This window comes from Meleagris gallopavo, chromosome 4 (assembly GCF_000146605.3).
Source record: "Meleagris gallopavo isolate NT-WF06-2002-E0010 breed Aviagen turkey brand Nicholas breeding stock chromosome 4, Turkey_5.1, whole genome shotgun sequence".
NCBI classification, from domain to species: domain Eukaryota; kingdom Metazoa; phylum Chordata; class Aves; order Galliformes; family Phasianidae; genus Meleagris; species Meleagris gallopavo.
Genome location: NC_015014.2, coordinates 61,464,949 through 61,487,439, shown reverse-complemented (window position 1 = coordinate 61,487,439; position 22,491 = coordinate 61,464,949). Strand labels below are relative to the sequence as shown.

Here is a 22,491-nt window from a genome sequence, read left to right as displayed (position 1 = left end):
GAGCCGGCCTCGCAGCGCTGCTCTCGGGCACCTGCACCCGGCTGCCGGGCCGAGCGGCGGCCCCGGAGCGAACCCTTCCCCGGAGCGAACTCTTCCCTCCGCTTTTCGGGCTCCTACTCCTCAGGAGGGTTTCGCCGGATGTGTTCGGATCGTTCGTCTGTAGCTATCGGTTTACTTATGGATGTGTGTGTGCGTAGAAGTGGGCTGGGGTTTCTCTGAGAGAGCCTCACGCTTTATCTTGTGTAAGTTCTTCTCTGTGGTGAATGCTGTTGTGTTTTGCATTAATGTAACGTTAGATGTGTTGTTTTCTGTTGGGTTAATGCTGACAGGCACTTCCCCACAGCACCCTGGCTTGAAGGCTTCTCTCTCTGCCAACAAACACTTCTAATAGATACAAGACTTCATTTAGCTCTTGGTTGTAGGGAAAAAAAGGTCCCCAAGTATGATTGTACGACTGCTTTTTCACATAAATAACTGTCTGTTAAATGGCCACTCAAAAGCCTCTCCAGATAACTTCGGTGCTTGGTGTGGAGTCTGTTTTCCAGCTATGAAATGTGCATATTCTTTTTGGATTGGATCCTATTTTTCTTAATTGCATTGCAAAGTCCCATTAGTTCAGTTGAGCTGTTTAAAGTGAGTAAGAACAACAGAATCTTCCTCCCCGTATGTTTTGCAAGTTGCTCCAACTCTAAATGGGTTTGGCACTTAAGCCATGTGTGTATCCAGTTAAATTTGCCTTAAGCAGCAGGAGAGGAAAATCAACTTTTTGGCTTTGAAGTGGGGTTTAAAAACCAGAGCAGCGATCGCAGTTTTGGGCTATTTCCCAACCTGTGCTGAAAAGACCACCTCAGACTCGAGGGCATGTTTTGGCTGGTTCCACTGACAGTACATGTCTGTGGTGGTGCTGCCTGGCTTTGGAGTTTGCATTGAAGGGATCTGAGAAACGAAGGGAAAGTGGAATCTGGCTCTAAGCTTTACTGTGCCCAAAGCCTCACCACAAAGAGCGGAGTGGTAATCTGGAGCAGCTTTTAAGTGGCTGCTTAATGTCAGGTTGCCACTTTAGTTAAGGTTTCACTGTGTTTAAAGTAAATTACAGTGGTAGAACTGACCAAACAAGATATTTCAATGAAGTAAATGAAACTCTGACAGCAGCTGATGTGAGGATCAGTTCTACCTGGTGAGAAATTTTTAAAAGTAGTAGTGAACTGTTTCTGCTGTGTGCCTCCAACTGGCCTTTTGTGTAAGTGTTCACAAGAATATTATTTTTGGCTTTGAAGCTCCCAGACTCCATTGACTGACTGGTTGAAGCTCTCTTACATTTCCAGGTCTGTGCCCATGTACTTGGGGCATTTTGTGTATCGCATTTCTTCAAAATGCTGCCTGAAATGAAATTATCTTCTGTCTCTTGTGCTCTGGCTAGGCTGAGAATGGCTGTTTTGCTCCTGTCAGGACCATTTTAAAAAGTCCCTGTCCCAGCTCTATTCTGACATGCTCTGAAGGAAGGAATTTGCAAAGGTGAAGTAGTTTATTTCAGTAAAATATATTCTTTGCTAGCAGGGCCTCACATCTGGGACAGAAAAGCAGACTTTGGATTGTCTTCCTTACCACCTCCATAATATCTTACTGTAAAGCGTATGGAGAGGTGAGACAGAGTAGAAAAATACAGAATTACTATTTTTCATGGAAGTAGGTAAAATAACAGCTTTACTGTGCTTGAGACACATCAGTATATCCTTTTCCCAATTCCTCAGCATGTGGAAGACCTGATAAGAGTGTTTACCTGTGTTTCAGTTGTATAAACAAAAGTGATAAGATAGAAAGCACTGTGCTCTTATTTTATAGTTACTGGGACATGCTGAAAGAATTTGGGCTTTATGGTCTTATTTAATATTCCTTCATAATGAAGTAAGTAGGGAAAACTCTACCCTTGAAAGCATCTTACTGAATCTTTCAGCCTTGTGGGTATGTTCTCTTCCTTTTGCAAATACGGAAACTGAATTAAGTATGTTTGGCACTTATCATCTGGTGAGGCTTAACGACAGTTCAGAAATGCCTGGTAAATAGTGCCACATCTAAATAAATCATAACCAAGCACATAAACCAGACCTGACGTCCCCTGTTGTGGTCCCAAATCTGTTGTCTAGTTTAGGTGATTATACTTCCCAATGTGAATGTTGTTTGCTTGTTGCTATTCTCTAAGAGGGTTTTTTGTATGTTTTTTTTTTTTTCAAATCAATTGTTTTAATGTAAGCCTGTAATTTTCCAATAATGCCTTATAATGTATCTGTAGCAACTACAATACTTCTTTATGTGAAGAAGGAAAGCTGTGAGGATTACTTACCTGCTTTTAATGACTTTGTAAATAATCAAATGCCAGCTATGCATACACATGTTAAAGGTGGCTCATAGTAAGTCACTTCTGTACGTCTCTACTACCAGTCTTGGTGATAACACAAAGAGCCCTGTGGTGCTTTACAGATGAAAGATTGAGGAGTCAGGAGCCATAGTGGGAGTTCTCTTTTCCCTCCTCCTCCTTCCAGCTGACCTGCTTGTGCTGATTGTGCTGCCTGCAGTGGGATTTGCCTCCAGGTGAAAGCTGAGTGTGAGGTGTTCTGGGATTCCCTGTCCCACTTTCTTGGGATAAGAGAGCTTCTATGCTAATCCAGCTCCTGGTCCTCATCTTGCTTTTTGTGGGAAATCTGTATGAGAGAAAGAAAAAGAGAGAAATAATTCTAAAGATGAATCCTGTGGTGGAAGAGCACAAGTGAGTCAATTAAAAAGAAAAACAAACAACAAGAGATAATAAAGCAAAGACGAAGTTGATTTTAGGAGCACTGTCGTGCAGGAACTGAGATACAGAAAACAGTTACATGACAGTGATGTATGAGTTGTGAGATAATAATTCTCCTTTGTTTTGTTTTTTTTGTACGCAGATTTTTGTGTGTTAAAGAAATAACATATAGCAATATACATCTGAATTTTGTGTTAGAGCAGAGGAATTAACACGTTCCTTTTTCCTAGCAGAAATGGCTTTGAAATTGTTTATTTGAAAAGCCGTTACAGAATTTATCCCAGAAAAGTGACCAAATAATAAGTAGACACCAGGTTATTCTGAAAGAAACGTTCAGTGAAAAAAAAAAACATTTCTTATTTCATATTCGTTTTTCTCTTTATACTGGTAGTTTTTATTTTTCACAACCATTTCAGTCGTTCCCAGTAAATCTTCTGAGTAGATCTTTAGCCCCATACCCACTTCAACATCCCTCATGCTGTGTAACATTTTGAAAGAAATCCGTATTTTAAGCAGTTAAAGAGCCTTCCTTTTTCATTGCCTGAAGTGCTCATCTCCAAAGATACCTCCAGAGGGTAGATCCCTAGTTCCTTTGAAGTCAGTGGCAGCTTACTCCAAGTGGGGATCCATGCCAAGAGTATGTTTCCAATGTACCTGATCCATTTGCATCCACTTGAAAATATATTTCCAGCAGCCTGGTCAGAGTGGTATGTAAATGTGAGCTGAGCCTGCTGTTGGGTGTATAATATCCTATATGTCACGTTTAGTTAAAGCAGATTAAGATTGTACCTCAATCAAAAGTGGCATTGCTCAATCCGAAGCTCTTGGTTGTATTGGTTCAAGCCTGTGATGGCAAATGGGTCAAGTGGTTTATAGATAGCTGGAAGCTAATCTAGGATGCAGAGATTCTTATGGTGGGTTTGTTTTATTATTATTATTGTTCAAAAGGAATTTTCCAAGTTCCTGCTCATTGATAATCATTGGGTGCAGCTCCAAGATGGAGGTAGCAGGAACCCTTCAGTAACAGCGTAATCACAGTTAAAGCTGATCTTGACGTTTTATTTTAGAATTGAAAGCTCTGCAGGAGAAATAAGCATTCCTCTCAAATTGTGTGTTTGATCTGTATAGGTTTAAAAAAAAAAAAACAAGCCTGAAATAATTCTGCAAGCGAAGTAATTCTTACTTATGCTTGCAGTGAAAGATATTAACTCATATAGTATTGATGACACACAGGCAGATGTCCTGTACTGTACATACTTGAAACTTGGAATAAAATTCTAAGTAGATTACTTTGTTCACTGCTTGAACATAGCCTGACTATCTAAAATCTATGGTTATTCAAGGACTGTGGGCAAGTGGGGAACAAAGGCGTGCTCATACCCAGGATTTCACTCCTCAAAGTCCATTCACCAGTAGCAAATGCAGATCTTAATGTGAGTGCTGTGAGTTTTTGCAGTTGCTGTTATTCCTGTCTGTTCTTCCCTTATTTGCCTCTTGCATTCTATTGCACTCCCTTATTGCATTGTGTTTTAAATTGCTGTAAACTCATTGTGGCAGGAAACATGTCTTCCTGTGTTTGTACAGAATTATGCACAATGTCTGCCTTTTTGTCCTTTATTAAACGAACTGTGCGAAGAATGCATGTGGGCATATTGGAATCTAAATAATTACATTTACTAAATAAACATAACATGAGAGGTCTCTTGATACGCACTGCTGCTTGGGTTGTTTCACATGTAGCAGTTGTAACTAGAGGATTCACAGTCTGCTGAAAGGAGTTTTGATTCTTTTCCTTTTAATGCAGTCCTGAGATCAGTGCGTACTGTTGTGATAAAGAACCCTTCCTTGTTCATCAAGAGTGGTCTGTAAAATTGGAGTTTTCTTACTGTTGTTACTGGTTTTTTCCCTAGCAAACTGTTCACTGAATTACTAGATGATCTTAAAGGTCTCTTCCAACCAATCATTCTAGATAATTGTTGTTATAGACTTGTTATTATGTTGTTTGACTGCAGGGTTAAACGGATAAATTGTAGCTCAGCTTAGTTGGATTTACTTGAGTTGGTACAAGACTTCAATAGATCGTTGTTGAAGAAAGGTAGAGACTGTTCAACATGTATGCACTGGCATTTTGTAACATGCATGTGATTGCTGGAATTGTATATAGGGCTGATGAGAAGAACCAGTTCAAGTGGTTCTAGCCTTGGGAGCACCAAATGATGTTACATACAAACAAGCTGCAAAAATATGCAGCTAACTATGTGATTGTAGCTGCTCACAGTATTACTGCTCTGGCAGTCAGTTGTGCAAGAGGACAGGAGGCTTACCTCTCTGGATCCCATCTCAAGGCATTTGAATACAGATGCGTGAGGAATATTTTTAAATGTTGTAACAATCTGTGGGTATCTTTAAAATGTTTATGTACTGATCTACTTATGTTTTTTCCTTCTGTTGGTGGTCAGAGGTGCCTTGGCCTTCATAATGCTGAAGAATTAGGTGCCATCCTTGCCCTGAAACCTAAATTTTTAGCTGGACGATTCAAGTAAACTGAGATAAGAGCCAGTCACATACATGTATTGTACTTCTGCAGAAAACCTTTTTTCTTTCTTAAGCTTAGTAGAAGATGCCATTTTGATAAACCTGGTTGTTAAGCAGCAGACTGACTTGTGTTTGCTGAGCCCTCGGTCCCTTGACAAAGGACCTACTCCATGGAGAAGGTGTGGGTACCCTGCAAAGCAGTGCTGTGTGGGCTGCCTCTGAAACTGTAAGCATTTCAGTGAAGTGATGTGTGTGAACTTGCCTCCTAGCCTGAGTCAGCAGCAGTCTTTTATGCTTTTAGTGTTTACCATTCTGATCTGAGGACTTGAGGTGTTGGTTCTGTGGTGTTCTGTGCCTTCAAGGTGAATTTTGCACAGCAAAGGCATGCCATCCAGTGGATTAATTAGCATTCAGTGTTTACAAACAACTTGGTAGCATAAGGCCTTCATTGGGCTTGAGTATTTTGATTCTTTAGTGAAAGGCTTCAATCCTTTGCATAAACTGTTTGGAGGAAGATGCAGCTGTGAGTAGGAGGGGACTTGAGTTCACAGCAGTTCAGTCTTGTCGGAAACTTGCCTGCAACTTGCTGTGGGACAGGCTTATTATAAGGATCAGTATGTACCTGGGTTATTCTCACACATCTTGCTGTAGCTGATGTAGAGCTTCCACATCAGGGTGTGTTGGTTTTTTTTTTTTCATTTTCCATTGAACTGCTTAAATGATTTATAGAGCTAAGGGCTCGCTGTGGGTCCTTGGTGCAGTTATGTGCTCTCAGAGTTCATCTGGGTGTGACCCAGCAGGAATTTCTTAGCCAGTATCTGACAATCTGGTTTGTGGAATGAGTTTTGCAAGAATGGTGTAGCAATCACACCCCTGGTGTGCTGTGTGCTTCTCAACCAAAGCGATGCTTTGCTTGTCCTTTGCAGGCTGGGAAGCTGAAGCTGGGTGGTTGCAGAGCAGCTCAGTGGTAGAATGTCAGTAGCAGTGAGCCGCTGAATCCTACCACATACAGTCTGTGTGCTTTGATTAGCCAAAGACAGGACAATTCTTCTCATAATCTTTGTTTTGTAGGACAAAATTCAAGTCTTCTATCTCTGTCTCAAGGAAGACTGGCTAATGATGTTCAGTGAGCATTGTGCTCAGTGAAATAGAAGCCTCAGTGCAAATTTTGTCCTTAAAGAAGATCACTGTGGCAAGTCTATCTATCCAATGACCTGAAGAACATTCTTAATTGTCTAAATGTATTTCCACACCAGATTGCTTTGTTTTGCTGTAGCAGGTTCTTCTTTTTCTGGCAGTTATTTTTGCTTTTACTGCTGAATAAGCCAACCAGCTTATGTGTTTTTTCAGCTGTTACATTGAAGGTTTAAAAAAAAATTGAAAAACTGAAAGGAAATTATTTTTCATATAACTAACTGAATTTGTAATGTGTTTTTTTAAGAGGCAAAAATGTGAAGAAGTGAATGCTGAAATTCTAGCTCTAACAAGTAAGTAGTGTAGGAGAAAACAAGTCACTACTTATGTACATGAAAATGCAAATGTAATGTTTCCTCATTGTGTTGCTGCATCCACCCTTTTTATAAAAGATGAGTCGCTGTAATTGCTGGCCAGAACGATGTGCAACTTGCATCTGAAAGAGAGAGAGTGGTAATTCATCTGAAACACCTGGGTTCACCATAAAGCAGGCTGATCTAATGGCTTTCTTGCTGCTGTGTTGGGAAGCAAGCAGTTGGTCTTTCTTCTAGAATGAGGTTCCAAATAGAAGCTCTGTAATCAGTGTGAAGAAGATACTCTTAAAAACCACAACTGTTATTTGACTTGACACTTGTTTTAAACCACCTCAGAAATGGGAAAGTATTTTTTTTTTCCTTGCTTTTTTTTCTTTTAATTGGGGAATAATATGACAACTAAATTGACTTACTCAGTAGCATTTACCAGAAGAGGCTATCTTATCTGTGGGCAACACATGCATCTATGTACCTTCTTTAAATTACTGAGTGGTAAAGACTTTTCCTTCTTTTTCCTTTTAAATCTTAAGGTCAGTTCAGAGCAAAGAGAAACATTTATTTATTTGGTACTCATAAACATTTGATTCTGATGTATCATTAATAAAGTACTCTTTATTGAATCATAGATCAGTTTGGGTTGGAAGGGATCTTTAAGTACACCTAGTTCCAACCCCCTGCTGTAGGCAGGGACACCTTCCTCTACACCAGGTTGCTCACAACTCCATCCAGCCTGGCCTTGAATGCTCCCAAAGAAGGGGCACCCACAGCCTCTCTGGGCAACCTGTTCCAGTGCCTCACCACGCTCACAGTGAAGAATTTCATCCTTTTATCTAGTCTAAATCTACCCTCTTTCAGTTTAAAGCCATTTCCCCTTGTCCTATCGCTTCACACCCTTACAAAAAGTCCTTACCCATTGAATTCTAGAAGATGATAAAAACTCTACTAGAGTATATGTTCTCCTGCAGAATGAAGTTCATAAAGGTCACATAGTGACCAGCTTGCCAAATATTTATGGTGAAACATAGCAATCTTTCTTGTGTTGGATTTGAAGTGTAATGCATAAATTCTTCTTTTAGTGCTATTTTTCATTAGTTATGCTTCAGAAAATGACTTACATGTATATCTTGGTTTGGTTTTGACTAAGTGTGAATCACAGTTTGGTTTTATTTTTTTCCGAGTGGTATGAATTTAGGTCAGTTTATCTTTCTTGGTTCTATACTCATCATGCTGTGTCATGCACAAACGAGTCTTTCTTAGCACGATTTGGGCATTGTTAGAGTAGTTTGGGCATGGTTAGTGGTGTGGCTAGAAATAAGGTTAATGCTTCTGAATAATGTTTTTTCATGATCCTGTATCGATTTATACCCTGTCCTTTTCTATTTAATGAATGTGTACAGGCTGTGAGTGTCTGGTATTCCTTGATTTTTGTCTGCGTTCAGTTCTGTTAGAAGTGCACCTTTGCTCTGAGTTGTTGTTTTTTTTTTTTTTCCCAAGCATATTAAACTCTTTTTCTTATCAAAAATACTTTGTTAAAATGAGAGTTGTTTGCTTTAATGATGCTGGTAATGTCACAACTTCATATTTCATTCTAGTACTGCAAAAATACACACAGATGTATCTGTGTTCTTAAGTATTTCAGAAGGTGAACAACTTGCAAAGCAATGCTAGGAAATGAGAGTGCGGAAATATTAGGAAATGAGAGGTTTTTAGGCAGTAAGTATCAGTTCAGACAATCTCTACAAGCCAGCTTTTAAGGTTTTGTGTTTCTAATTTCTTATCTGTTGATTTTGGAATTGAGGATGTCGTGTTGCAGCAGCAACAAAATGATTATCGATCTCAGCATGATCAAGTTATGTTTTGCCATGAACTAAGGTACAGTAAACTGCAACTTTTTGAACCTGCACTGGTGGAACTAAGATGTATATTAGAGGGCTCTTTTATCTGCTTTATTATTCTCAAGGTATTAGTTCCTTTCTCTCTAACGATTTAATTCTGAAGGACTTAACGGTACTGTTTGCTGCTTGGTTTCTATTCAGGTTACACAGGGTAACTCCCTTCCTCTCTCTCCCATTGTGGTTAACAGTATGTATTGCTTCGGTGCAGTTAGAAAGTAAGTCTTGGTGCTTTTGCTGCTATTCTGTCATGTGGAAACGCATCTGGCCATATCGTTTAACAAAATCTTTTAGAGTATTCTGCAGCACAAAAATTTGTCTTCCGTTGAAATGTTTTGCAATGAGAAATTTTTCTGTTCCTGCGTGTCTCTGCTGTTTTGAGAGGTGTGCTTATCTTCTGCAAATGCTTTTGGCCTTTTCAGGTCAAAGTGATGTGTAAAATTTCAATTTGAGCATAAAAAATGGTTCTCCAAAATGCATTAGCTCCCTAATGGGGAAAATACTATAGGTTTTTAAAGTCAGTTTAATACTGGTACTGAAACCTGAAGCATTGAAAAGGTCTGGATACTACAGCAGTTAAGTTTTGTCTGCTATCATGTCTTCACTGATGATCTATTATTATTATCACCACTGTCCTTAAAAAAGAAGTGCAACTTGTTTATCTAAAAATGTAGTTTAAAACATATTTATTTTATTCCATGACCGTAAGGGTTTCTTTTCTTCACCAAGGTTGAGACATAGCTCCCACAGTTTTTGTTTGTTTCTGACTTTACTGATGTTTGCAATTCTCAAAATTTGTAGATATTCACCTTTTCTTTGCGGAGTTTCTTTATATGTGCAGTTAGAATGCAAGATCTTTCTGTTGCAAAAAAAGCCAAAAAGAACAAAACCAAAAAGAACAACAAAAAAAAATCCTGTACTTTTAGTGTTTAGATAAAAGTTCCTCTATGTCAAGTCAATATCCTCGAAGATAGGTTTCTTTTTAGACAAGAAAGCAGTTGGACAGATCAGAGCAGAAATGACCTGATGGTATGCTATCTAGAATTGAAACATACTCTGGTGTTTTGTTTTACATTTATTTTACTTTTTTTTCTTCTAGGCAAACGGAGTGGACGTAGTAAAAAATGGAGGGAGATGTTGAAGTTGCCGCCTGTTAGTCAGTGTGAAGGTATTAGATGCTCAATTGGTGAGTGTCCTGTAGAGCAGTGTGAGAAGGAAGAATAGGAGTATGCTGCTGTTAAATGGAAGACTGCTGTGTTGCTTTGAATGTAGATTAGAAAAGAAACAATACCAAAACAAACAAAAAAAACCACCACAGTTGTAAATGAGCATTTATGAAAGGATACAAGCTGTATCGTAGCTCTGTATTTCTTAAAGGAGACTGTTCATGGAAGATAAATTCACAAAACCATGAACTAAAAAAGGAAATCCTTATTGTAATCTGAATGATATGGAAATATATATATATATATATATATATTTTTTTTTTGTCTTGTAGTAATTTTCTAATCTGTTCTGTTTTTATTCTGTGTTCCTTCTTTGCAACAATCTTGTTTGCTTTGGCATTGCTATTTCAGAGCATTCGCTATTTCTAACCTCATCCTGAATGAAACTTCAGTGAAGCATTCAATTTTTGTTACTTATAAATGTGAATAGTCTATAATAGACAAGTGTGCCTGGAAGAATGTTTAAGTATTTGGGGGATAATTGCAACTCTTTTGGTTGCTGTCATTGTTATGGGAGTAAGATCTTGCTATGGGAAAAGATAAACATATTTATTTCTCATCTTTTTCTCAGAAAAAGATTATAATCAGCTTTGTGACAAACAGCCAATAGGAAGACTTCTCTTCAGGCAGTTTTGTGATTCCAGACCGGACTTGAAAAGATGCATTGAATTTCTGGATGCAGTGGTAAGCAGTGAGAACTTAGACATGGATATAAATTAAAAAGTTTGGTGGTTGGTTTGGGGCTTTTTTGGACATTCAGTTTGAATTTTTGTGTGAATTTTGGCTGAGATACAATTGATTTATTTTTGTAGTAGCTTTAGATTCTATGTTTTGGATTTGTGGCCAAAACACTGTTGGTAAGACAGACATCAGTATTATCTATCTGATGCTTATGCAGCATCAAGGTCTTCTGTTTGTCAGTCTGCACCACCAGAAAGTAGACTGGTGATGCTCAAGAAGTGAGAGGCAGCTGAGAAAAGTGACCCAGCAGAAAGGAAATAGTTTATTTTAAAATCTCTGTAGTTTTGGTATGGTCAGAAGTATAGGCATGATGGGATCATGCTGTTGTCGTCTTGAACCTGAGAGGATGTGTTTACAATAACTGTAACTTACGTTATGCAGACTTGAAAATGTTGCTACTGCCATGGAAGCCTAAGACTGGTCAGACATTGCTAATTGTAAAAATAGATGGAGATGGGTATCTATGGAACTGTGGAAGGAGGGAAGTCAAATTCTAGAGAGCAAGGGAGAAGGAAGTGTTTTGGCTTGATACGTCTGCATCTTGGTATCTAACTGTAAAGAATGAGGGGAAAGAGGAAGTGTGCCCACAACCATGTTTGGTTTTAAAAAAAACAAAACAAAAAAAAACCCACAACCTCAAACTACATCCACATGGGGGAGGAGAACACGAGTATGTGCATATACAGCTGTCCTTAGGAGAAGAGTGTGTAGTAGATCAGAGCATTTATTCTGTTCATCTCCCTCATAGTTAAACCAAGGCCTGTGAAACACAGTATGAAATTGAGATTGCTGTCAAAATAACAACTTTCTCACTCATTTTTGTTCTAATTTATGTTCAGGGACCAAATGATTGAAGAAGATAGAAGTAGGGTAGTACTGCTGCTTACATACATAACAATTTACATTCTTAGAATATGAGATGATCCTGAAAGATGCAGGGTGTAAGGAAGCACATGAGATTATTGCCATGCCCCTACTTCTCCATATCTCCCTTTTTCCTTCACACTTGGTCAACTTAAAGAAACTTTTGGTGTGAAATGAAAGTAGAATTGCCTTCTATTTGTGGTCATTTGGTATCCATTTTCTTTTATAGAATCCCAAATAATATTTATTTCAATAAAGTAAAAAAATATCTTATTTTCATTCTGCATGATGACTGACAGTAGTGACTGTTTTCCTCTGGTCAATGAATCTTTGTGCAATTAGGCTTGTATTCCAGGTACATTTCACCATCATTTTGTGACTCTTAGCAGCAGTTTCTAGCACCAAATTCCAGAGACCAATTTGTCAACAGTATACATAGAATGAATTAAATGGAAGTCCAGAACAGTGGAGCTAAGTATTGTTAGGTGTACATAAACAGGAGCCTTTGATGGGTAGCACACAGTGCAGAGAGCACTGACAAATGTGGATGTAACGTTATTGTTACAACTTTTGTACCTGCTTTTCATCCCTACAGGTTGCTTATGTAAGGTGTTATAGAATCTTAAACAGTATAAAAGGGAAAACAGTATTAAAGGGAAAAAAAAATGTGATGTCTGTAAGGCATGATTGTCTTTGCTTAGCAGATGCCATTTTTTTCAGGTGAAATTGTTTCAAAGAAGTAATTTCGTTTTACACTAATTTAATAGTTTGAGTAGTTTTAATGTGCCTGTGGATTGTAATGCTTCTGTGAATTTAACGAAGTCTGACATGGCTGAGATAATCTGATGTAAGGGATGACTTTGTGATTTGCTTTTCCTTTTTCAAACTTCCATTTGACAAATTATTGTGAAGAACACTTGGGAATCATTGAGAAGAGAAGTCTGGGAAGGGCTAACATAACCTCTAATCTGAGTCTCATGATCTGAAAGCTAGCCTGCTCTCTTGGTCAAGAAAGTGAGATGTAGTACCTGCTATTTCTTCTGGATGATCCCTGAAATAGCCTGATTTTATTTTCTATTTTAATCTCCATTCTCCTGTATGAAGCCATATGATTTCAGGTGCATGTTTCATTTAGGACACCAAAATGACAAAATTAAAGTGGTACTTTGTTTGCATGCTTTGAGTACTAAGATTAGTAAGCTTTAACTCTTGGGCAGGTGTGACCTTGAAGTCTGGAATAAGCTTGTGGCTTCCCAGAAAGAAGGGTTGTGAAATCGTTGAATAAAACCAACAAATTCAAAGGGAGAATTAGTTATCCAATCATTAAGTGACTCATTTCACTAGCTGGGGACAGGGTTACTCAAGTATGAATAAGAATGGAATAGCAACTCAAACTTCCCTCTCAAGCTGTGTGAGTAACAGAGGTTAGCTGACAAGTCTCTTAAACTTCCTTTTAAATTACAATATCAAGTTTAAAACAGTATTTCAACAGTATTAGCATAACTGAAAATGTTAAAAGTGGTAAGTGCTGTGGTTGGATAGCAGGTCAGAAAAGTTAAGCTCGTTTGGTAGTTGAAGAAGAATTCCTTACCATTAGACTTGAATGTTCTGGAATTCAAGTAGCAAAACCGTTGGCTTGCAGTTGTTTTGGATTCAAATGTGTTGAATTGGCTGATACCATAATGTCTCATCAGAAGGTGATGCTGATGGCTTTATAGTGAGTCAATGTGGGTTAGCTGATGGATTGCAGAAATGAAGTTGAAGGATTCTGTTATTTCCAAGATGGTGTTTATTTGTTCTTGAACTGTCACTTCATGGATGCTTTAAAAAGGTATATAACTTTTTCACTGATTAGGTCAATCACTTGGAACTTACTCTGAGGCTTTTAATGGTTGTTGATTTTTTTTTTTTAATGAGTGTCATAATAAACTGTGGTTATGTGTGATGCAGTCCTCCATTCTGGATGCCTGCTGTATTTTCTTTGCTCTTATGTGCGTGCTTTCACATTCAGAGATCTGAATTAAGCTTTGAGTTGAATCAGCCTACCAAGCTAACTCAGGTTGCTGTTTGAGATTGTTGTGTTTCAATTAATCTTTCCCAAGATTTTGTGTTTTCTTTAAATGTTGTAACTTCTGATGTCTGCTTCTAGGTTATTCCTTAAAATTATTTATAGTTGCCAGTCCTTGTAGATTTTCAGAACTAGTATGTTTGATATTTTCTTTCTAAAAGTAGTTACCTGTGGAATAAATGTAATGGGATCCTTTATTTCCCATTATACTGGTAGCTTTTCTTATTCGTGATTAAAATTTACCTAGCATAAGATAAAAGACACTAAACATGATGTTATTCTATTCCCATAGGCAGAATATGAGGTATCTTCAGATGAAAAGCGCATAGACTGCGGCCTGAAAGTCTTGGAGACCTACTTCACTAACGGGGTCAGTGTATTGTGAGATGTGCATCAGATACGTTACAAATGTGCCGGAAACTTCTGACAAGCTACACATCTAAGTAGTTGCTTTGTTTGTTAGTAAATTGACTTAATTTTCATTAGTCCAATTTTTGGCCTTCCGAAATTGTGACATTTACCAGCTTGAGTTGAAACCTTGACTGGTTCCTGCTTTTACAATTATTGCCATTATGACTCACGTATTTTCAAATTAAAATACTGCTGTTAAGTAAATATGTATTTTTTAAACATACAACAAACTTGTTCAGCATGTGAAAAAGGCTTATTAACAACCTAACTATAGGTTTTCTTTAGTTTAAGGACATGAGAATTAGGAATCTTTGAAATTTTTAGAATATTTATTTTTCAATGATCGTTGGATTACTGCAAATTTTCAGAATTGCTACAGGTCCTCACAAAGTCAGATGATTGTTTTTCTTTCCTAGAACATTCTTTTTGTCTTCTTGCATGGAGATCATTCAGATCTAATTTTTAGCATATATTAAATCAAGTTTTTTTTAATCTGTTTTCTGATGTATGATGGAGGCTTTTCTGTTGATATGTAATAGCACATTTGCTTTCTATATTAGTTTCTTCTTCTGCTTCTCTTGCTTTGGCCCTCTTGAAAAGGCCTTGCCACACATTAATACCTTTTTTGCTGCTTTAAAAGCAGATTCCAGGTTTACTATTATCCCCTCAAATAGTTTCTTGGGGACTACCATAATTCACATGCTGTTTTGGTGAAAAACATTTTGGGCTGGTTTGAAATCATGTCCCAGACTGGGTGTTTCTTTTCCATCCTTCCAAAGCAAATAGGTAACTTACTTTTGTGGTGGTAGGCCTATCAAAAGAAAAAGTAGTTGTATTATAGCCAAACTTGTCTCTCAGGTTACTGAAACAGAAATGCATCGAATGTTATTGCAGTTCTTAATTGGGGGACAAAAAAAAAGTTGACTTTTTTAGTTTCCTTGTTAGCCAAACCATTCCTTTTCTTTTTGTGGAGCAGAACTTTTACTCATTCTACTAATTACAATATTGGTTTTATTGTTGCCTTTTTTATTTATTGTTTGTTTTTTTTTTTAATTATGTTAAGTCTGCAGCACACTTGCCAGAAATACCTCAGGAAACAGTAAATGAATGTAAAGCAAGACTGGAAGAGAATCCTTCTAAAGATCTTTTTGTGGATTGTACTAGGTAGGTTAAAATGCATAGTACTTTGTTTTAGTATCACAAGATAAATTTGTGTTCCTGAGACAGATGAAAGGTGAAATTATTAATCCCAGAAGTGTGTCTCTGACATGAGTGTAGGTGAGAGATTTGAAACAGATTCATTAAAAGGACTGAATTTCATTTGTAAATTATTTGATGACTTTTTTTAAGAGTTTTTTTCTTATCACTATTTTTGCTTAAGTCTCTTGAAGATCTAATGCTATTTTATCTGTTAACAAGTAATTTAAGTTAGAATGGTATTTCATCATTATATATTTTACATTTGAGTATGCTCTCTTCCATGATGAAAGCACTTACAAAGTTGTAAATTGGCGCATGAAAGGTTTGTGAACAGTGTTAGACAATTAATTCATGGTTCTGGAAAACAGGTTAATTATTCTTCCCCTAACATGACTGATTAGAGGATGGAGCATGATAGTTATCACACGCAGGCTTTGTTCTGAAATCATGCAGCAACATTTCACATAGCTGCAGTAGTGAAGGCTTTTTTGGAGGAACGATACCTGTTTACCAGTGTTGCATGTCTTTGGAAAGCCTTCATGTTTCTAATATTACTGGTTTTTCAAGGCATGCTTGATCACGTCTGGAGGCTTACAACATGTTTTGTCACTGCTTGGGTCATCACCGTGGCAACAAAAATAAGTGTGCTTTATAACCACCTGAGATTAGAAGATTGAAAGGGATGTGTCAGAACACCTACTAAAACATGTCTCAAATGGAAGATCTGTCTTTCCCTTTCCACTGTCCAGTAAATGTCTGCATATGGTTTGAATGACTTGTGTTCCTAATTACCATGGTGTGCTTAGTTTAAGAGGGAAGCAATAAAGATGCATGGAATTCAAGTTTGCATGTGTTATTTAGTATTTCAGTTTTGAACCATAGAGTAAAACTTCACTCATCCAATTCCAAAGGACGTACAAAATCGTAGATCCTTTCCTGTAAATACCTTTCAGAGGTCATATTTGTAGGGTCATAACTGCATTGTTTAGCTGCTGATGGCTGATGTTTAGGTGGGCTTGAAGACAGATAATGTGAATACAGTGGTCAAACTTCCCGATTACTGTATGTAGCAGTTATTTTGCCATTTACTAGTGGTCTGGCAAGGAATAGTCTCGAAATGAGCTGCAATCATAGAAAACATCTAGGTTAAAACCATTAGTAAGTGCAGTGACAGTCTTTCTGCCTACTGCTACACTAATTATGCTGATCATCAGTTTTTCAGTGCAAATCTGAATTTATTTTCCTGTTGCTAGAATTGTCCATGAATACCTAAGCAGGAGACCTTTTGAAGCTTACCAAGAAAGTGTGTATTTTTCCCGGTTCTTACAGTGGAAATGGCTGGAGAAGTAAGTGTACTTCAACAATTTTGACGTTGTAATTCTGTTTGGCTTTCTGAACTGTTCTGCTTGTTACTCAACGCCCGCTAGAAAAATCATGATCTGAAAGACAAGATTCAAGGATGACTCTGAGCCAATGGAAGAGCTGATGCTCTAACTGAAGTATTTGTTCAAGAGTCTTTATGCAGTGAATTTGTATTACATAAATGTGAATTTATTGTCAAGTGTGTAGTGGGTACCAGTGTTGGGAACTCCTGTTAGTGTTTAGCTCCGTATTTGGTTTGATTAGTATTTACTTACAGAAGGGAACCCATGTTTCCAGTCAGACCACCCCTCTCATTTTGAATTCAATTTATTATAATGCTATCTTCATGAAGTGAAGGCAACTGTTATTCAGCCAGATATTAAAGAACAGGAAGGGCAAATTGAAGACAGATTTTGGGGTGGAAAAGGGTCTGCAAATTCTTATAATTCTTGTTGCATTATTTGTTTCTTTCTTATCAGGCAACCAGTAACCAAACACACGTTTAGGCATTACCGGGTACTTGGCAAAGGTGGATTTGGAGAGGTGAGTACAGAGGCATTTTTCTGTGAGGCCATCCTTAGAGGTTAATACAGAGGAGAAGCAGATTTAACTCTTGTCTCTAACAATCTAAATTTTTATGTCAACTGGTGAACTGTCATTGATCTAAAACACTTTGTTTTAATGTGCTAGTCTCAATATTGTAGGCCATGCACAAAGCAGGAGGAAACTGCCCCAACTATTGCAATAATTCCTTCTGTTTAAAAATTCTAATTTAATTGGTGATGAGAGCATAGTTTCGTTCCTACGAGTTACATTCCTGAACTCGATGTTAAAATCTAGATTTATTTCATGCTGTTTATAAGGCACTGTTTTTTCTAAATGTTACAAATACATCTCTGTTTTGAAGGGGCAGGATGATTACTAAACTTACCTTTCTACTGTTTGAATATGATGTGGATGTTAGTCCTCTGTCCTGCAGTTTCCACAGTCAAGAGTTCAATTGACACAAGATCTGCAGTTTTACTGAGCTTCAGCAAAAAGTGTTGGCTCCTGCGTAACCACTGCTTTTCTTTCCCACTTCTGTTACTGCTTTTGTGACCCTCTTAAGTTGTTCTGTGGGTGAAAGTATTTAATAGATACTTACAGACCCCTTATTTTTCTGAGCTCATTTAAAAGCTTGGGGGGAAAAAAAAGCAGAATAAATTTTGGTGTGTGTGTATATATGTATGCATAAAGTTAATGTCTCTTACATGCTTTCCATCTCCTTTCTAGGTGTGTGCTTGTCAAGTACGTGCAACAGGAAAAATGTATGCTTGTAAGAAGCTAGAAAAAAAGAGAATAAAAAAGAGGAAAGGAGAATCCATGGCTCTAAATGAAAAAAGAATTCTGGAAAAAGTGAATAGTAGGTTTGTAGTAAGTATCTACTTCTAATCTTGTTCTTGTGAGTGTGTACGGCACTGTTTGCCCGGTTTCAGTCTTTTCAGGGGCTTATGGGCATAACATTTTGTAATTGATTTTGAGAATGTGTGAGTGCAAAGATAAATGATTGGTGTAATAACCAGAATGTGTTGTGTATGATTATGAACAGTTCTGTGCAGAGTTTTTATAGGTGGACTTCTCAACATGTAGTCTTACTGGGTAGTAACAGCTCTCTGTTTTGCTGGTTTATTCATATTTGCTTTTTTACATGACTTCATATTTTGCTTATATTGGAAAAAGGAACTGAGAATTGTATAGGAGTTAGAGTGAATAATGGTCGTTATCTCCCTCTCTGTTCTTTTTAGGTTAGTTTATCCTATACATACGAGACAAAAGATGCCCTGTGTTTAGTGTTAACCATAATGAATGGAGGGGATTTGAAGTTTCACATATATAACATGGGAAATCCTGGCTTTGATGAAGAAAGGGCTATTTTCTATGCTGCAGAACTGTGCTGTGGTCTGGAAGATTTGCAGAAGGAGAGAATTGTTTACAGGTCAGTACAATCTTCAGTAACTCGTACCTTGGCATCACCATGTCTCTTCAGCATTGAACATACAAATTATTTTCTGTTAAAATAAGCTTGTACTTCATGGTAAAAGAAGGAAAAAATTGTAATAGTCTTTTTGACGCGTCCTTCAGAATTACTAATATTATTTGTCACCTTACTGTTTATTCCAGTCCTGATACTTGATATATCAAAAACATTAAAAACAATTGCGAAGTAATAGAAAATTATAAACGAAATTAATTATCAATACAAATAAATAAATACTTTTTGGGAACATGGCATTGCATGTCCACTCTAAAGCAGATGTTCAGAGGAGACTGAAGTCCTTTGCTGCCTTGCTTGGTATGCAAAAGGGTAAAAAAAGTTGCAACTTTGCATAATGCTGATGTAGTGAGCCTTTTCTATCCACAGTATGGAAAATTAACATACCTACACAGCACTCAGTCTCATGGAAAGTGGCAGAACCACAGAATAAATCAGGCTGTTTATGTATTGTTCCCTAAAGAGCTTGGCCAATCTTGCAGTGATGCGCAGTGTGTTTTGGCAAGAAGGAAGAGAGGGTAAATTTAAGAGTCTTGGTTTTGCTCATTGTTCTCATGTGAATCAGCTACAAGTAGATCACTTCATGTTTCCCAGGTGAAAACAAGTAATTGTTTAAAAACCAAAACCCAACCCCACAGCCCTTGTGTTCAACTTGTTAACAATTTGCATATTAGATAATCAAACACATTGAATCCTAGCATCATCTGTAACTGCTTACTTTGGAGTGGTCTCGGAGTCAAAATGTGTCCCTTTTTTTTGTGCTGTTATGTCACTAATTTCCAATTATTAGAAATTTGTATGGGCTGCTACAGATTGGGGAAGCAGAAAAAAGTAGTTTCCCAGGCAATTAAGATGCAACACATTGCATCTTAATAAGAAAGGAATTTTTTTAGTCCTCATAACGAAGGACAAAGAGTGCAGGTGTTACCAACTGAATAATCTGTATTCTCAGGGGGAAGAAGAAAGGGCTTAAATTTAATCATAATACCTGAAGGCATTATGTCATTATTTAAACAATTAGGTATAGAACATACTGAGGGGGTTCCTGCCCAAAATGTAAACAGATTAAAGGTGACTCTGGTTATACCATGTCAGCTCAAATGCACTTGAAGACTAAATTTAGAAAATGTTTGGATAATTTTATGTTCTCTGTAGAACTATTTTTGCCCTACTCTTATTAATAAAGAACTTCATGCAAAAGTCTTGTTTTTTCTTCTTTGCTAAAAGTAGTTTTTTTTTAATCCTGATCTAGATTTTCTGCCTCATATTTATTTTGTTTTGTATAATCTATTTAGGAGCATTTTGTTAACTTCTGTGTTTTTATAATCAAACTGAAAAAGGATCATAGAAATACTCTATCACTAATTGCAGTGGTATCTTACGTGCTCAAAATTCTCTGTAAGCATCTTAAAGGCAGTGCACTTAGGAATGGGTACAGTGACTGTGTATGATCGATGAACCTAAAGGAGTGGAAAAATTGGCCATGATTATAATTTCTTTAGTGAGAATAAAATTCTGGTAACCTGCAATCATAATGTTGTGGGGGACAGAACCACGTGAGGTATGTTTTCATTGATACTGCAGTTTGTTCTCCTATTAAGGTAACTAATATTTGTTTGTTTTCTGGAGGAAGGAGTGTTCCACTCTTGCTGCTTTATAAATATTTAATACTGATAAGATCATGGGACCTATTACAATATTCATTCTCTAGCTTTAAAGAAGGAGTCTTAAATGAAACTATCTCTGAAGGTAAATAGCATAAACTGTTAAAGCAGCTAATTCTTCTATTAAAAATATATTTTTGTGATTATCCATATAGATCATAGTGAAGTGTGCTGTAAAGGCAGTGGAAGAAGGGAAATTCAGAAATTCTGAAATAAAAGTCCAAGTGCAAGCAGGTATCAGTAGATGAAATTAAAATCAATTCATCTTGTTGGTTTGTTCAGTTCTGGAACGGCAGTTTTAATGTAAGGCTGTCATGTTAAATTCTATTATATTTGGCACGTGTTGCCATCAGTAGCAAAATGCCTCAATGTGAAAAAGCCAGGCCTATCTTTCTTCTCTTTCAACATCAGTTTTTACAGTATGGGTCACATGTCAGTACGAAAGCTACTACTCAGTGTCAGCAGTGCTATCAGAGCTGTCCTTAGAACCCTGGAGTTGGCTGTGCCACTCTGTGAGAGGAGTTCCCACTGGATTAAAAGAACAGGTGCAGATCTGGAAGGAGGGCCCTGTTCTGCCTGGTAGGGATTGAGCCAGTTTACATGTTTTGTGTTAGCTTGTGAAACTATCTGTAACTGGCCATGTGTTGCTGACATCAGAAAAGTAAGTAAACACAGGAACAAGCAGTAGTGGAGTTGTTATTCCATTACACAAAATGCTTGATAATAGGTAGATCGAAATCAGGATTTGCATGAGACAGAGTGAGGAGCAAGTGCCTCTGTTCTAAAAGATATTTGTATGTTGGTGTAAGCTGTAGCAAAAACAGAGCAGTACATGCTTACTTCAATTTAAAATATATATATTTTTCAGTCTGTTTTCAACATGCAACTTTGTTTTGTGAAGATTGCAGACATGAAGAGGACAATCTTTATGAGAGGAAAGCTGAAGCTCCTGTTCCTAGAATTGTTTTTGGCTCTCATTCTGAGCTTGCTTTTCAGTTGAGGTAGTCTGTTGTCCACTACAGGACCAAAGCCTGTGTATTTCCACAGAAACTTTGGCTTCTCTCACAGTGGAGGAACAGAAGAGGGAGAAAGATGATGCACCAGTGCATCCCAAAGCTAGAACTGATAGCTAAATTCTTGACAGTTTCAGAGCTTTACTTCTTGTTAACTGTTAGGCCTAGAAACTAATAGTGTTACACAACTATAATTCTAGCTATAGTAAGTTCTAATATTGACTGTTGGTGGATCAAAGAACAGAATTAGCTTTGATTAAGATGTTTATGTATTATGTTTTAGGTTAGACTTTAATCAGATTTCTGGGAACTGGATGGAAGTTTTTAAATCCGTTTACTTGAACTCATCTGAATGTGCATTATGTGTTTTACAGTAGACTTGTTTCTGCCTAAAATTTGAGATGAGTTTTGTTGCGTTTTTTACTCTTAACCTCAGTATCTCCTAGTTTCCCTGATATTGTAAACTTGTATCTGATGTGACAAGAAGGTCCCATTATAGGGACTGTTCAGACTTAAAAATTTATAGGAAAGACTCCCTTGTATGTTTATTTTATGAAGTAATGAAACTAACACAAATTCACACATCTTAAAGCATGAATTTAGCAATATTTGGAGAGAAAAAGTAATACAGATTTGAAGAAATGTTTGTATGTTTCCCTCTCATTTTGAATGTAAATGCTAGAATGATCCTTCCTAAAACTATTTCTTTTAAGTTATTCATAGTTTCCTGCTTTTTATACTAGTACCTTATCTTGTTGTAGTTGTACATGAAGAGCTTCTGTTTCGGCATCTGTAAGGGCACAATTGTAACATTAAAAAAAAAAAAAAGATTAATACCTCTTTTTAAGTCTTTCCTGATTTTTGCTGCCATTTAATAGCTGAAGAATGTTTCTTCATGTTTTGCATGTCCAAAAAAAACCAAACAGTTTGGGTAGAGCATCAAACTGCAGCAAGTAGTGGCTTGTTTTAACTTGTGAAGTTGCATGGCTGATATGCTCAGGAGGAAGCTCTTTAACTTAAAAGCACAAGCTGGTGTAAGTTACTTCTTAGTGTAAAAATATTACTGTTATCTAGAGACTCTCATCTGTGAAATTGCTGTTTTAGCCTAAATAAGATAAAGATTTAGGAAACTCAGGAGTTCTGTGGTTATACTGTTTGTTTTCTAGGTCTTCAACTTTACAGCT

The 22,491-nt window shown here is 37.2% G+C and overlaps 1 protein-coding gene across 1 annotated transcript; it reads left to right on the top strand.

The window, feature by feature from the left end:
* The first annotated feature begins 166 nt into the window (after positions 1 to 166).
* Positions 167 to 20,471, top strand: LOC100540688 (G protein-coupled receptor kinase 4). Its single transcript, XM_010710483.3, has 10 exons — positions 167 to 242; positions 9,826 to 9,912; positions 10,524 to 10,636; positions 13,918 to 13,995; positions 15,100 to 15,200; positions 16,490 to 16,582; positions 17,078 to 17,141; positions 17,871 to 18,011; positions 18,383 to 18,573; positions 20,450 to 20,471. The coding sequence occupies exons 1-10, from the start codon at positions 182 to 184 to the stop codon at positions 20,454 to 20,456; spliced, it is 936 nt and encodes a 311-aa protein (XP_010708785.2). The 5' UTR covers positions 167 to 181; the 3' UTR covers positions 20,457 to 20,471.
* Positions 20,472 to 22,491: the final 2,020 nt, after the last annotated feature.

Bases quoted from the DNA above. Each gene is read 5' to 3' on its own strand.
- LOC100540688 (XM_010710483.3), top strand. From the start codon at position 182: ATGTGTGTGTGCGTAGAAGTGGGCTGGGGTTTCTCTGAGAGAGCCTCA. The intron at 10,637-13,917 runs GTAAGCAGTGAG...CTATTCCCATAG, and splicing joins TTGAATTTCTGGATGCAGTG to GCAGAATATGAGGTATCTTC. The intron at 18,012-18,382 runs GTAAGTATCTAC...TGTTCTTTTTAG, and splicing joins AAGTGAATAGTAGGTTTGTA to GTTAGTTTATCCTATACATA.